Source organism: Photinus pyralis, unplaced genomic scaffold (assembly GCF_008802855.1).
Source record: "Photinus pyralis isolate 1611_PpyrPB1 unplaced genomic scaffold, Ppyr1.3 Ppyr1.4_LG6, whole genome shotgun sequence".
NCBI classification, from domain to species: Eukaryota; Metazoa; Arthropoda; class Insecta; order Coleoptera; family Lampyridae; genus Photinus; species Photinus pyralis.
Window position 1 is genome coordinate 23330611 of NW_022170663.1, and position 15303 is coordinate 23345913.

Here is a 15303-nt window from a genome sequence, read left to right on the forward strand (position 1 = left end):
CTACTCATCTTTTTTGTTTTTTCCCTTAAAAATACAGTAAGGGGGGAGATAGCTTCTTTCCGCATTACAGCAAGCCAAAACGCTTATTGTTTCTCCCTTTTCTCCAGGGCTGATGATGGACACAGCTTTTGAACCTTTTTCAGCGATTACCAGTCCTGCTTTTGTATTAAGTTGCAAACCAGTTTCATCTGTGTTGTACACGTTCCCTGGTTTGTCGAACAATTGATATTCGGTAAGTACGCTCTCCAAGTCTTGAAAGTATTTAGTTACCACCTCTCGTGACATTCCTTTTGCTCGCGCTGTTGAAGTGTTTTCAGATTTCCGAATGCTTAAATCTGTTCTTCTTCTCAAAGAGGGTTGAAGCCACTTGTAGCCTGCTTTTTCTGCAATAATAATAGAATTATCAATAGGTAGGTACGAAATTGTTCGCGATCTCACCTTCTGCTTGGTTAAATTTTATTGCTAGTTTTAGTTGCACGGCAAGCTTGTATGCCATAATTCTCACATCATCTCGGATCGGAGCAAAACCTCTTTTTTGGAGTTTTTTTAATGTGAGAAGCTAATTTTTGTTCAGCGTCGGTCCTAAGGAATGAATCTGTTCGTTTTCCCATAATTTCCCGTTTTGATTCTCCTCTTTAATGTAGCATGTGGTATATTGAAAGATCTAGCAGCCTCATTTACTCCCAAATTTCCCAACTGTACAGCATCAACAGCCAAAAGTAAGTTTTCCGACGTCCACGAACTTCTAGGAGTTGCCGTTTGCTTTCTTTTATACACGTTAGGCATTTTTTCCTGAAAAAAACTGTTGGCTCATCTCTCCTCTACATTGTTGGCTCAACTATCCTCCTATGAGGATAGATAGATAGTTTTTATATACTTCGCCTTCAGATACTTAAACTTGTTCTTACACTGCTCCACTGTATAAGTTTTCATTTCTGCTGCAATTTTCTTCCACACCTTATCGTTGTGGATGGCAGTTGAACTAAACAATTTCAGGTTGTCTATATGCTGATTAGTTTTATAATGTCCCGTCGAGACCATTGCTTCCTTGGTTCGTTGTCCAAATCGTCATTCTGTATAAACGAATAAAAACATAAATACACATATAATTTATGCGGTGTGAATTGTATACCGTTATTTGAGATTCTGTTAATTCAGTTGTCATTGTGTTTGTTACTTTTGAGTTTATTACATTCACCCGGTAATAAATAACCAAAAACCCGCCAACTGTAAACTATTGCTTTATTTGAAGGATAAAAGTATGAAAGAAACAACTTATTGTACCATGGTCAAGACTATTGCTTGACATCCATGAACTTAGGTTCACTTGCATAATTTTTAACATTTAACATACAGAGCACGTCGCCGATATTCGTGATAGCTTTTGCAATACTTGCTTGATAGAGCGCATCATTTGTCTGATCAACTTCGAATTCACCAGACTTGTATATTTCAGGGCGTTGACGCTGTCTTTCGAATTTACGAGGCGCATCGAGCACATTCGCGACATCGATTTGCCCATACTCGTTGACGTTGCTTTCATTTTGACTCCCCTCCAAAGCATCGTCATCAAGTTCTTCCTCCGCATCCGATTTCCCAGCACAGTCAATATTCAGCCGACACCGAATTACCAAGTTCTGTGCACAGTTTTTCACTTTTGAAGAACACGTCGTGTGAGCGAACGATCTTTCCACGCGATGATTATTTTACGAGATTTCCTTGTTCAATAGGTTCAAATAAAGTCCCTTCTAATGGACATCGGGTCTTTCATCTAAAATGTTAATGTACACTTGGGATACTTACATATGACTACAACAGAATTGAAATTTCTAAATCTATAGATTTTAACCTGTGTATAATGCACATTTAGAATCAAAATGCTATTCATTTACTATGATAATTTCTAAAACAGTTCCTATTTTTCACAAAACAAAGATGAACATTGCATTTCACACAAAAACATGTCTTCCCTTTGCAATTGGTTTTTTTGCACCTTGTTGCTTCCTTTTTGTTGTCCATGTCTGGCATATGATCAACCATATCTAATTGGATTTCACGGATGGGTCGTACCTCACCCAATCCCCGTTTTTTTGTTGGTGGTGGCGTACTGGGAGGTGTAGAACTACTTGGGCGACCAATCCTTTTTTTCCATGAACTGCTGGCTTTCCTACTTTTATTAGATCCTCAGCCAGACGCATTTTGAAATCCAAAAAATCCATAGTTCTATTCTTCGGAACTCCTTGCTTTTTAGCATTATGTTTGTCCTCGAGCCAACTATTTGTGCAAGCTATCTCAACTGCATGAAACAGCATCCGTAGTGTCCATTTCTTAGATTTTATAAAAATACGGTAATAACCTACCATTTGGTCGAACTGATCGACACCTCCCATGCAACTGTTGTACAGCTTTACAACTTCTGGGCGTGAAATACCAATGTTTTGCTTTTTCAACTTGTCCCACCTCATGACTGTATCTTCTTCACCAACTCCAACAAAATTGGAGCCTAAAGTAACACAACGATTATCCACCCATTTACATAACACTATTCCATCTTTGCTAATTATTTACTCACTATAGCCTCTAGGTTTCTTTGTAGCGTCTCTGTCAGATATTAGAGGTGGCTTACTGAACCTGTTTATCCTGACAGTTCCTGCTGCATGTATATTTCTTTGTTGTAGTACTTCGAGTAAGTTGTACGAAGTAAAGTAATTGTCGAAGTAGAGTGAACGACCAGATGGAATACGCTCAGAAAGTTTTAAAACTGTAGTTGCTCCCAAACCTAATTTTGCTAAAACGTCCTTTTCAAATTCGGTAGTTGCGCCCTGATATATCACAAAATCATGAGCTAAGCCACTCTTTCCACATAACATAAAGATTTTTATGCCCCATGGGCAGGGTTTCCCCTTCACATACTGAATTATGGACAGGTTTCCAGTGAATGGCACCATTTGCTCGTCCAGACATAAATCCTGCTCCATCTCCAGTTGCATGCAACGTTTCCTAACATACTCATATAGAGGTCGAACTTTATATAGCCTGTCCTTACACCCATCAGGCAGTGGCGGATCTAAGGAAGCAGGCCCCATGGGCAACTAGATCACGTCTGCCACTCGAAGAAACCCACTAGTCTAGCTGGTGGGGTTGTATTTGTGGTCGTTTCCGGGACTAGATGTTTGGGGGCCCGTTCCCTCTTATGATAAGCCTCACTGCCGTGGGTAGCCGCACGTGAGTGGACAGAAAGTCCTCCACGGTCGGTGTGTTGTATTAACAAATAAAAGGAACAAAGTCCGATTAGTAAAAATATATAAGTAAAAAAGATAAAATTTAAATATTAGTATATGAAAAAATCTATGAAAAATGGGACATCACTATTATAAAATGTTTGTATAAGATAAAAACGCTAAAAACATATTAAAACATCTAGGAACTTAGCCTAGGACCAGCTTGCGGCGGAATAGGTGCCGATGAAATTACGACCCTATGTGGTGCGTGCCTATGGGACCGCTAGACCTCGCGCTTGCAGTCATCGATTCCATCCTTGTTCACATAACGGCACGCATAAACTCTCGATGAACGAGTACGCTGCCTGAGATGGTGTTCAGAACTAAGGACTTCCTCTCGGCCTTGGTCAGCCGAAGCTTATCGCAAACCCAGTCATTCTGGATGCACCACGTGCCCCTCGCGCCCACCACTAAGGTAGTGAACGTTAGATTTCTGCCCGGATATAAACGTTCCAGGGCAGCGCGAGTGAGAGGCTCAGAATAATAGGATATTTTATCCTGAAACGCGGCATCCAGCGGCCGGGGTGACTCCCATGGGATAGCCACATCGCAAATGATGACTTCGTTAGCCTTTGAAATAAGGAGATCAGGCTTCCTCAGTACACCATTTGACAATCGCAAATGTGGCTCCTCCTCCACCGACCAACCCTTGCGCTCGCATAGTTTCCTAATACGAGCGCAGACCCGGTCATGCCTCCGGATCCTCGGCCAATGAGTAGCGGGGCAGCGTTGTAGAACGTGGGACAGCGATTCTACCCTGCTGCAGCCCGCTCGACATCGTCTTTCGGGTTGTGGGTTAGATGGTATTCCCCTTGTGGGAAGAAGGTTCCCTCGCAATTGGACGGCCGAGATGTACTCCCTTCCGCTCCAGAAGATTGGAGGGCGGTCGATCCAATGCCCGTTATGACCTGAGTCGTGCCCCTGCCTCAACCCCCCGCCTGAGTACGATGACTCCAACCTGTTGCCCCATTCGTTCCTCGCTTGAAGCTTCGTCGTGCCGAAAGCGGTATTGACCCAGGAGTCCAGTTTCCGCACAAACTTTTTACAGTAAGGCATCTCCAGGACTCCTGCGGTTATTGGGTCGGCGGTAGCTCGCATCTTTGCGAGACGTCTGTGTAGTGACCCCGGCACTAGTGTGACGAAGGAGGGTACCCCAAGCCCTCCGAGGCGAACGGGAGCATGGATGAAGCCATCCGCACAGGAACGGGGAAGGTGTAAGGCGCGTCGGACGGCGACACGCACGAGGCGGTCCGCACTCTTCAACATGCCCTTCCCTACTTTGGTACACGTCAGTCCACTCAACATCCTAGGGATCAGATAGGTCTTAATAAGAACCAGCTTCTGAGCTGGTTTGAGTCTGGCCTTCCCTATCCGGATCAATCCCTCTCTCCACGAGGCGCTGTCTGGGCCAGCCCTGCCTTCGGCAGAATACTTGCCCCCCAAGTACTTGAACAGCTCCCTCGCTTCCAGGGACCGCAAAGGGACCCCTTCAGTAAGGCTCTTAAACTATCCCCTCTCCTCCGACTATCGCCCATCAATTTTTAAAATCATGTTGGTGTGGATAATATTATACAATTAATTAGTAATGATTGATAATTATTCTATACATTACTTACATTGTTGGATGAGGAACAGAAATTAACTAAACAGCTCCAACAGTGTATAATTGCAGAAAAACATCTAATATTAAAAAATGTAAACACGTATACTCGTAGATACATATAAAAAATAAAAATATTTAAGATACAATAAACGATAAAATACAGGTATAAATATATTTCAAAATATATTTCTAATTGCTCCTTTTCATGCAGTTTCTTTTTCTCAGAGCCGCTCTTATGGATTCTCTTTGGTCCGCTCATAGTGGACTAAAAATTTACATTTATGAGGATCATTTAAGAAAAAAAACCTATTCAACATATAATGCAAATGTTAAATTAAGAATTGAAAGAACGGCACATCAAATATTGAAATCGTCTACCTAAATGTAAATACACAAAACTACATCTATATAAAATAAACATAGGTACTTACTTAAGTAAAACCAAATTTTCTAGGCATCTCACCGTTTAAAAAGTTGAAGTTTTATGAAATTTTAAAGTTCAGAAACTAATTACGTTATTGTACCCAAAAGTATTACCTAATAATTGTTATAAAAATAAAGATTCCACTTACCGAAAAAGAAGCATCAAATGTCCGTAAACAGGATATCTTTGTAATCCACTCACTCACAAAAATATATCAAATAAACATAGGTACTTACTCAAAATTACTCGTACCTACATATTCTGTAATCACTTCAACAAGAGACAACTACCTATAAGGGATTAACAAAACTGTGCGTTTAAAAATAGATATTGTTTACGAGTTACGACTTACAATGTGCATGACTCATCAACCCTTTAGTGTAATTTGTCAATAGGATTAGTAGGATAGGATATCGGTAGTAAGCATTCCAACAGTGTTATTGTTAGTACTTCCGACTCTATATGAGGTATGATGGGCGCCCAAACCATTTTTTTTTTCGCAGAAAAAAACAGTTTTTATTAGTTAAGGGGCCTTGAGGGCCTCCGGGGTAGAGCCGGGGCCCCGTAGGCGAAGGCCTACTACGCCCACCGTTAAATCCGTTACTGCCATCAGGTTATTCTAAGTTATTTACGATATGTAAATTACTGCGCAGCTGGAAGAAGCGATCTCGAGGCATGGCGTCGCGGAAGATAGACATGCCTACAGTTTGTTTCCAATACATTCTGACTCTTGGAAATCTTAGGCATCCCATCAGAATGTATAAACCAAAAAGACTTTTGATTTCGCCAGCATCGCAAACCTTAAATTTTTTCCCTTGTTGTAAGGCATAAATATTAGTCATTTCAGACATTTTCATAAAACTATTTTCTGGCAAGTAATGTGAGAAATAATCCAGAGGATTGAGTTCATCTTTAAGTTCGTTGATATGTCGTGGTTGTGTTATTGGAAATTGATATTTCAAAAATTTCCCTTTTTTCCATTTTACGTCGGTTTTTCTAGTAGTATTGAACTCTTGTATAAAGTGATGACGTTCTTCTTGAGCGGTCTGCTCCTCTACCTTGTCTTCGTCTACTGCTACCTCCACTGACGTTTCAGGTTCATTTTGCGATTCTATTACTCTCCGAGGAAATTCTGTAGGATTACTGCCCACAATTTCGTCTTCATCAACCTCATCTTCTAAATCTGAAGATTGATCCAGTTGCTGTAAAAACCCTCTCGCATTCTACATTTATAGCGTCATCATCCAAAAATGATAACAGAATGATCGCATCGTTAGGATTTTCAGGATCGTACAATCCTAAAATAAAACGTGATTTTAGTCCCAGTGTCCATTACAGTGGACGCTAGTATAATTCGTTTTTTGGAAAATTATATTTATTATTATTATATTATATATTATATAAAATTATATCATGACTACCGAAAATAGTACATTATATATCAAGGTAGAGAAGTACAGTATTATTGCCTGAGCACCAAGATTACATCTCGAGGCGCTTGCGCCGAGGGGTGTAAGGTGCGAAGGCAATAATAGACTTCTCTACCGTGGTATATATACTATTTTTTTCACTACTAGCACTTGAAATCCTCTAAATTAACATATTATATTGATAAGAGAGTTAACGGTTGGACAGAATTGTTTGTTTCTTAATTTAACATGTCAATCAAGTACGTAGAAGTACAAGTCAAACAGGCCGTATTTTGTTCTGTCATTGAGATATTTTCAAAGAGTAATTTCGTTCGAATTTTTTCAAAATGTGATAATTTTAGGTATGTAATTTCTCTGGAAATGGCGGATGGTGGCAATTATTCATTTTAGAGAACTTGTCCAAACGTTTATTGAGCGAAATTTCGGGTTGTGTTTTCTAAAAGTGACAGCGTGACAGTTCTCATTATTGACTACTAGTTAATAATGTCCACATTATTAACCACTTTGAACAAATGCCGAGAAAGCCTACTTTACAAGTGGAAAAAAGGTTAATAATCATGTCATCAGACGCTAGTAGTGAAAAAACTTAATTATATACTTACTTCTGTCAGTACCTGTTGTGTCGGCCATGTCACAGTTTCTACTTCATATTGTAATTACACCTTTACTCGAGAGATGTCGCGCAATGTGTGTTTTTAATAAAGTCACTAAATGTAGAAAGTACCGCAATCCATTGGGCTCGTGTGTTAGAGAGAGAACGCATGATTTTTGCCCAAAAATGGCGGAAGTTACCAGATTCTAGTAACTTTAATGTTAGGGATTGTTCCACCTGTTTGGAGATATCTGTATATATTTTTATAAAACATGACAGTACTATGAAGTTAGGTTATAAAAAATGACAGCTATTCAGATTTTATTTGTCAATTTTTTTAAGTTGGCAGCAAATTTGCCCAAAAATGGCGGATGATTGCGGTACTTTCTATATCTAGTGACTTTAATCCATACATTTCATAACATATTACAATCTAAAGGTAAAAACCTTAAAATATGCATATTTTAAATATTTAAAAATCAAGATGAAAGTCCAACCGTCTCCCTACCTTTAGAATGCCTTAAGATTTTTATGATTGAAAATTTTACTTTATATTTATGGATTTGAGCTATTTCACATTTTGGCACTCACTAGACCTTTAAATCGGTCAAAGGTAAGAACTTAAGAATTCCTTCATTATACATTAAAAAGCAGAATTTAAAAATTTTCGCAAAATAAATAATGAAAATGCGTAAATTAGAGTTCGTTGTTTGGAATTGTAGTATTCGCAGAATTTTTTCGCGTTTTATCACAGCGGGTTTGTAGAGATTGTAAAAAATCAAGCAATTAAAAAATCCCTGCCTTCAAAGTTCAAAAGTTTTTCAAAAGTATTAAAAATATTCATTTAAAGAGGAGATTGAATTTTGTCGTTGGAAATCATAATGCTAAAATTGTTCTAAACCTTTTTCGAAAACCGATTATGAGCTTCAAAAAATAGGGGTAGGTCATATTGTCACTACGGAATAAATTGTTAAAATTCAAAATTAGTAGTATTTAGTCTTTTATAATTAGAGTTTTTGATAAATATTTTACTTATATCAGAAAGGTGTATAGTGTACCTCATAATTGTGCCAACAATATTTTAAAAATTTGATGATGGTTTTGCTGCCGAGACTTGATTTTGGTGTTTATGTCAGATGGTGTCATCATTTAATAACTAGGATTTCAAATTTTTTGTTGGGCACCAGATTTTTAAAATTCTACAATTACAAATGGTTATAGAACTTCGTTCGCAGACTTCGGGTGATGGGTTACTCTGTATCTGTTTATTTTCATTCATTTTTGACGTTAAATGTTGGTCGTTAATTTAGGGTAAACACAATCCTGATCATATTAGTTGAATTCTAAGTCAATGTTTTGTATTTGAATAATTTGATACTTATTTTTTGTTTAAATAATTGCCGTTTGATAAAATTTTATTGTTCCTTTAGAAAGTTAAGAAATAGGTTTATCTCCGGTCGTTGATATAAGAGCGTTGCGGCTGCGTAAGCTAATTAGGTTTAAGATAAGCACGTGTTATCGCCAAGATAAACAGATGTTCTCCGCCGACGTAAATACAAGTGTTTAATTTACTCGAAGACGCGCCTAAAATTAAGAAAGGAGGAGATGGCTCGGACAGTTCAAAAGAAAGGGGAATGGTTTTAAATAACAGAGGAAGACATAAGTTGTTGCTTTTTTGGTGGTGGAGGTTTTTGATGCACCGCAATCTGTGGTAGTTGAGCGTAATTTATGGCAAAACGTTCAGTCTTGGTGATAATGAAGGTGTTATAGGATAGTCAGTTGTGCCCTAAGACATTTTATTTAATACCCAGTTCTAAGTGACTGTTTAAATCGAGTTAGGCGGAAACGTGTAGTACGCTTACGAAAAAGTTATTCGGGGTGCTGTTGTTAGCTTATGTGTCATCATTTAATAATTAGAATTTCGAATTTTTTGTTGGGCACCAGATTTTAAAATTCTCAAATTAGAAATGGTTATAGGATTTGAATTTCGTTCACAGACTTCGGGTGATGGGTTACTCTGCATTTGTTTATTTTCATTCATTTTTGACGTTAAATGTTGGTCGCTAATTCACGGTAAACACAATCCTGATCATATTAGTTGAATTCTAAGACAATGTTTTGTATTAGAATAATTTGATATTTTGTTTAAATAATTGCCTTTTGATAAAATTTTATTGTTCATTTAGAAAGTTAAGAAATAGGTTTATCTCCGGTCGTTGATATAAGAGCGTTGCCGCTGCGTAAGCTAATTAGTTTTAAGATAAGCACGTGTTATCGCCGAGATAAACAGATGTTCTTCGCCGACGTAAACACAATTGTTTAATTTACTCGAAGACGCGCCGTAAAATTAAAAAAGGAGGAGATGGTTCGGACAGTTCAAAAGAAAGGGGAGTGGTTTTAAATTTGGTGGTGAACGTTCAGTCTTGGTGATAATGACTGTGTTATAGAATAGTCAGTTGTTCCCTAAGAGATTTTATTTAATACCTAGTTCAAAGTGACTGTTTAAATCGAGTTAGGCGGAAACGTGTAGTACGCTTACGAAAAAGTTATTCGGGGTGCTGTTGTTAGCTTATATGAAGCCTTTCTTTAAGGATATCCAAGTTTACCCGTTAAAAGGAGTTTTTCCATCATCAAAGAGTCAATTTTACATCAGTAATTATGTAACGATGCACCAGTTTTCGTACAGGAATTATATCAGGAGAAGGTAAAAATAGTTGGTATGATTTCTAGCGTCGTGTTTTAATCGTTGATAGGGAAAACCAGCTGACGAACACAATTGTAAAGTTTCTAATTGTTCTCATAGAGATATGTAAATTACCCTCGGCATGTGGGAAGTAGGGGAAGAATTAATATTTTAGGATTTCAGCTCCGTTAATTAGGTCTTAACCCATTTCAGTTTCTCAATGAGCAATAAAACTGCAAGGCCGTGCAGTTCAATTAATTATCGCAGACCTTTTGCGATTGACCTGAAATTTCAGGTGGACACTTTGGGCTACCGAAATTGGAAATTTTAATCCGGCCATTTAAGTGACTCTAATAGTTAACCGTAGTTAATTAATTGTGTTGCAGCAAACTTCAGCTGATTAGATTGGGACTAGTGTCATTACAAGCGCGCTGAATTAACATGAATTCTAAGATTAGTCCCCGGTTTTTAGGACATTAGGGAGCCCAGTAATTGAATAAATAATAATAGTAATTGTTGTTGGGTATGACGATAAAGAAGTTGTGATTTTTAGATGTTATCAACCTACTACGCCGCCGGCTGGCTGGGAGCTCTGGGTTACATTTCCACATCATTTGGGAATTCTATTATATTATAATAAGAGCTTGATTTAAAGGGGATCTTTTGCATTTTTCGCTTTGTTCGTGTGCGTTTTAGGCCGTTTTCTTTTTTTTCAAACTTTAATTGCATGTAACTTTATATATTGAAATTGAAGTACCTATTTCGAAAACACTTTTTACTCAAGAGGAAATTAATACTCGTGTTTGGAATCCTAGAATCACGGAAATATTTTAACACAGGCTTTAGAATTCCAAGTGTGGAATACGTTAAGATTTTCTAAAGCTCCAAAACAAATTTTAAGATTCCCTCAAAGATTGAAACTTTTCACTATTGTGTTCCACTACCTTGCAGAACATGATTTCAATTGGAAAGTAAAGCAGTTATCAATAACTGATTGTCCAGTTTTTAGAAAGAAAGGTAGATAGCAAGTATGCAGTAGCTAATTGAAACAAACCTTTGATATCAATTTTGTACTTACGCAACCAGGTATTATTAGACAGTCGTTAAACTATGCCCCTATTGGAAATAAATCAATCATCCTACTAAATGGACTAAAGTGTATCTATAAATTGTGCAATTGCAATACGTGGTAGGTACATATGGCAGATTATGCAAAACATCTCGACAATGACACCGACATTCACTCCACCATTATTTGTCATTTTACTTGAGATTATTCGATTCCAACAGGTAAGTTGATAAATGAATGCGCGCTGTCAAAGAGTGACTGGACATATTTTACACACGTGTGATTTAAGACCACAAAATATTTAAACCCCACGATTATTGAAACCATCATCACTCAAATTTCAACCATCAAAGAACATTGTTTAACTATACAAAGACATTTTTAGTAACCCTTTTTTTTAAATGTTCGATCTTCACGCGGACTTCTCGAGCGTTATTTTTATTTTTCGACTTTACGTCTCTCCACCCAATAAAAGAAATTGTAATGCATTTCTTATAGATCGGCCGTATAAAACGATTGTGTATTCTCGAGAGATTGCCGTTTTAGGGTAGCTCATTAGCTCCCCCAAGGTCTCTCTCTAGGGGGTTACAATCAAACACACTGTTAGAGATACAAAACGTAACTTGGTAGTTTTTGTTTAACGTAAATCAAACTAGCTTAAAGGGAGAAATCTTCGAATTCCAGCAATTGTGAATTTATTTACACAAATATCGCTTTACATCATTTCATTTCATATTGCCACGTTTGGAATACAAATGTATAGGAATTATGAAAAATATAATAACGTATATTGAAATTGGTGAAATACTAATTCGTACTAACACCAACTTGATGCATAATTGCAAGTACGTGGTTAAATCGTCTGCGCATAAGTATACAAAATTAATTAGCGCCTGAGCATAAAATTCTCTTTGATAGTTTCAAATTAAATGAATATACTGTGACGCTAGTTCAAATGCATAACAAGGCATGGTAACACGACAGAAAGCGGCAATATTATAACGCGATAGAAGAATTGTTCATAAATGCCTTTATTGCTTGTGCAACAGGAGTTTTAGATGCGTTCCGGTCCCGGCTTTCAAGTTTCAATAGGAATAAAATTGGTCCTCCTTCAGCTGCGCTCTGCACGGACCGGCTACAGAATCCTTGACTTGTTATTAGACAACCCTCCACCCAATCACCCAACTGGGATTACGCCGGAATTTCCCAGGGAAAGGTTTAAATATCGACCTGCGACGAAGAACAGGCATTCTAAGTTTCGCTTAGAAGCAGACACCAGAAGTAGACAGATAGGCAAATTAAGGACGTGCGTGTAGCCATGGCAAACGTACGAAAAATCTACCTACGCCGCCGAGCCATCGTCAACCTCTGACGCCGCTGTCCCGGTTCGACGCATTTCAGCGCATTTTCCATGTATTGATCAGTACTTCCTAAAAGGCCACAGCTATGTGCGCTGTTTTGCTTTACTAGAGGCATATATGGTTAAAATATCAAAGAAATAGCTTCATAAATAAGGAAGCTGGCACTGACTGCACATGCGCACATCTAATGTTTGCAATATCAGATATGTTTCCTTTAACAGAAGTATTTATTATTAAAATTTCAAAAAGAAATCTTGATAAATAAGGCAGTTGATATTGCGCATGCGCACATTAATCCGATGTTTACAATATGCGATACGTTTGCTTTTACTAAAAGCATCTTTGGTTAAAATTTCAAAGAAATACTTCCATAAGTAAGACAGTTGGCATTGCACGCATGCGCACATCTGATTTTTAATATATGCGATATGTTTGCCTTTACTAGAAGTATCTGTGGTTAAAATTTCAACAAAATATATTAATAAATAAGAAAGTCGACATTGCGCAGCCTGCGCATGCGCAGTTTAATCGTTAAGATTTTCCTTGGATCAGGTGGCAGAGCTATACACCATTAAAAAGAACGAACTAAATATGTTGAAAACTGTAGGAGTAGTTTTAAGACCTCGGACAGACGGACGGACAGAGCTGCAATAGCGTACCTAACTTCCGTTTTCCGAAATTGAAAATAAGTTCTCTTGCCCCTTTTAAAACCCCTTATGACTTTACTTGATGCGATGTAAGAAAGAGACGGCAAGTTTTGTCTCAGTTTATCACACTTCTGCTAGTGGAGTCATGGTGTTGTTTTTACAAAATCACGATCGCGCTCGTTTGTTTGAAAATGCATTGCAAACCAAAGTAGATAGGAGCGATTACTATAAATTACATCACATTTTAGCAAAACTTCAGAGCACTCCTCTGTACAAAGTGGGTTAAGCCAAAATACTTAGATACTTCAAACGGGCTAACGGCTTCATATACTATGCTATTGATTAAGTGACCGAAGAACGATTACGGCCAAGCGATAGTAAATTTTTATCAGTACCTATGCCGTTTACGCACTTTCTATTCATATACAGTGTGTACCGTAACAGTGTACGATGTTTATACCTTACCTATAGTCCTACATACTCTAATTACTAAAAGAACAGTAGGTACTATAGGCGTAGTAATTTTAAGAGTTGATTTAAATAAGGAGCAAAAGAGGGAACGAAAACGAATCGTAATTTGAGCAGAATTATAAAAAGAGAAAAGCGTAATTTGACAAAAGGGCCGGAACTTCTCAACCGGATAAACTGATCAGCAATTTAAATTTAGAGCAGTCATTTTCATATTTTTACCTTTTACTTTATAACTGACTTAATTTACTGTTCGGAAGTGGCAAAAGTGTAACTGTGGCACGTAATTTTTTCCCTATGCGGGAGAACATAGTTAAGTGCTCTGGTTGTTTTTGTAATGAGAACGAATGTACATGTTTGCTTGTAATAAGATGCATTAGAGTTCAGTTGTAGGTTATAAAATGCACTATATAATTTGGTTCGTAGGCTGTTTGCATTAGCGAGTTTTGCGATATTTTATTTTAATTTAATAATAATTAATATTTAATTTCTATTTACTATTGTCACATAATTGATTTTTTAGGTATCGTGTGGATGATTTATATTTTTAAATGTTCATCTCAAAGTATATTATATTTCCATTATTTTTTTTTTTTTTTTTTTTTTTTTTTTTTTTTTATTGAGCTTCGACAGCTATGGTCATTAGCTCTTGTTGCTAATTTAAATGTTATTGTACATGTCTATTACCTTCAAGTACGACATTAGGTTATTTATACGCGACATACTAATAAAATTATCTCGATAATTATCACTAATGTTGTAATTGCTTCTTATAAGCTCTAAATGGCCACATTCAAAAATGAAGTGTACTACCGTTAATTCGTGTCCACATCTGGCACATATAGGAACTGGTTCTCCCTTCAGTAGGTATGTATGCGTTACTGCAGTATGGCCTATTCTCAATCTAATTAATTTTGATATGTCTGTTCTAGTGAGTGCAGGATTATCCCATTTAGCTATGGTAGGTTTGATGTTTTTAAGGTGAGTATTACACATATCCCAATCATCTTGCCATTTGGAAACAGTTACACGATTATATTTATTTTTCAAATCTTTGTGTTTTATTTCAGGTACATCGACCGCATCCTGTTTGGTTGCTTCCAGGGCTACCTTGTCAGCTTCCTCATTACCCTGTATGCCCACATGACTGGGGACCCATAGTAAGGTAATATGCTTTCCTTGATTTTCTAAGTATACGATAGATGAATGACACCATTGTGTTATCGTATCATTGTCACAGTTTACTATCGATTTTATAACGGACAAGGAGTCTGTTACAATGCAGAAGTGTCGATAACCCAGTGACATATCACAGTACTTCAGCGCTTGCCTTTCGGTTGAAAATTTTGGGTCAAATTTTTAACTGCTTAGTGAATTGCTCAAATTTTAATTTCACTCTAACGACAGCTCTCATTTTGTAAAGTGTATTGGTAATGAATAAGCGGAAATAACTGAAATTTCTGTGTTTATTAACCCTCCCACTATATCCGTTATCGATTGATTGAGATAACATTAACGCAAAAAATCAAACATTACTTTCAGTAGAATGAACAATAGACCTGTTCATTACTTCTCAGCTCATCAGGAAATGACTTCATTCACTTGTAACCGAATTATCTTTATGGTGCTGATTTATTTATTTTTCAGAAATTTTAAAGCAAATGTAAACTGAAATAATTACTCCTACCTACCCTTTTATTCTTTTACAATCCCGCTTGAAGAGCCAGTTGGTCCTTCTGACACTC

The 15303-nt window shown here is 37.3% G+C and overlaps 1 protein-coding gene across 1 annotated transcript; it reads right to left on the minus strand.

Annotated features, from left to right (window-relative positions):
- On the minus strand, positions 1-496 carry LOC116174546. Its single transcript, XM_031492481.1, has 2 exons — positions 439-496; positions 1-383 (listed from the first exon to the last, which is right to left on the minus strand). Exons 1-2 carry the CDS (start codon positions 494-496, stop codon positions 1-3), a joined length of 441 nt encoding a protein of 146 aa, XP_031348341.1.
- Between the last annotated feature and the right edge of the window lie 14807 nt (positions 497-15303).